Raw genomic sequence first — 1,825 nt, forward strand, 5'->3', positions numbered from 1 at the left:
TTTATGGACTAATTTTCATTTTTGGGTGAACTAACCCTTTAAGTGAAAAAAAGTTTAAAAAGTTATAGAAGTTTAAACTTTCAAATTTTATATGAAATACACATTTTCTGAAACACGTTTTACTCCAAAACTGAGAGAAAATCAAAGCCATAAATCTAAACAAGTTTGAGATTTATCTCAGAAAATTTGCTTTCAGTAAGATTTTGTTTAGGCGCAGTACCAAACGTTTCCACTAGGAAATAGTTTCCCATTCATTTCCAATGCAGTCACTTTTGGACTATTTTTTTTTTCAGGGCCATTTAACCGTTTTGAATTTTGTCCATGATTTCTTTCTGTGTTCAAATGCCAAAACCAGTACAAAGTTTCGTACCATTCCGATGAAGTAAACATTTCTAAAAAACAAAACGTACATTTTTGTTGGTCAAAAATAGCCGAAGAGCATCAGAGGGTTAAAACAATGTGTACTGTGACAAGCCCTTTACAGATAAAATTCCATTGACTTTATTTGGGCTTCAAAATTCATAAAAGTGGTGTTCAGTTGTGAAGATTATCTTGATGAACAAAACTCTTTTGCTAGTAACAGAGCCTATTTTCTGCAATAATCTAAAATCCTCTTGACTTTTTGTCCAGGTAGGATTAGCAAGCTCTATGAATTATTACAGAGACTGTTGGCTTTGTTGTAGCAGCCGGATCTGACCTCTAAACACCAGCGGCCGAGCAGATAGAAACAGATGGGATCATCATCACGTAGAGCCAAAGCTCGGTCCAAATGCTCCTGTCGGTACATCCAGAACAAACACAGTCATTAAACACACGACTCACGAAAGAATGCCCTCATGTTCATCTGCAATACTGACATAAAGCTTCACAGGCGCACCTTCAGTACGCGACCGCTTTTCAGTTTTCCGTGAATGCTCTCGTACTGTGAAGACGCGCGCGCGAGGATGGCAAACCTGAGAGTGCAGACATATTATAAACTACAGACATTAAAACTCATCTCATACAGTAAAGATGAATATGTGTGTGGTGTTTTCATACCACTTGTGACAATCAGCGCTCAGTTCATTCCTCGTCAGCGCTGCCTCTGCCTCATAATGACCTTCAGTGTCAAAAGGTCAAAGGTCAGTGTAGGTACAGTACATTACAAGCTGCGTTTCAAGTCCTTATGGAGTGTGTAATGCTCCCTCAACACTTAGCAGGGGATGTTTCCTAGCCTTTGCAGTGTTTTTCTCAAAGCATGATGTTAGGAAGTGTGCTCCACTTTGTAGGGCACTCATGTGATATTTCCTCACCTTGCTCAGCGTAGTTTCTCTTTTCTTCTCTGTTGTCCGCCGTCTCACACATGTCGCTGTAGGCGCGAGCCAGTCGCCACATAAACTCCACGTTATCAGCATACTGACCACACATACACAAAGAAACGCTATTTTATTACAGTTAATATGATTTACCTTTACTTTGAATTCTGTATCTATCTGTGGGCTTGTAAAATGCATGTCAGGTGCTTCGAAAATTTCACTCTTATTTGTAAAATATTTTGAATTTGAATGTTTTGAATTTGACATTTATAAATGAAATACTAAATAAAAATACAAATTATATCAAATGATTAACTAAATACTTCATGTTTAAGTATTATAAAATATACACAATGATTCAAAAGTTTGGGGCTGATAAGATTTTTTTATATTTTTAAAAAGTCTCTTCTGCTCACCAAGGAAGGATGCATTTATTTGATTAAAAATACAGTAAAAAGAGTAATATAGTGAAATCTTATTGCAATTTAAAATAACAGTTTTCTATTTGAGTATAGTTTAAAATGTCATTC

The 1,825-nt window shown here is 36.2% G+C and overlaps 1 protein-coding gene across 1 annotated transcript; it reads right to left on the bottom strand.

The window, feature by feature from the left end:
* Nucleotides 1–409: 409 nt before the first annotated feature.
* LOC107736614 (regulator of microtubule dynamics protein 3-like) lies at nt 410–1,395 on the bottom strand (the record flags this gene model as incomplete). Its single annotated transcript, XM_016547994.1, has 4 exons — nt 410–775; nt 878–953; nt 1,039–1,099; nt 1,293–1,395. Coding segments are annotated over 4 exons (369 nt in total), but the record flags the coding sequence as incomplete, so codon positions are not given.
* Between the last annotated feature and the right edge of the window lie 430 nt (nt 1,396–1,825).

The sequence above is a fragment of the Sinocyclocheilus rhinocerous genome, unplaced genomic scaffold, assembly GCF_001515625.1.
Source record: "Sinocyclocheilus rhinocerous isolate Xijiao unplaced genomic scaffold, SAMN03320098_v1.1 C36813138, whole genome shotgun sequence".
Classification (NCBI taxonomy): domain Eukaryota; kingdom Metazoa; phylum Chordata; class Actinopteri; order Cypriniformes; family Cyprinidae; genus Sinocyclocheilus; species Sinocyclocheilus rhinocerous.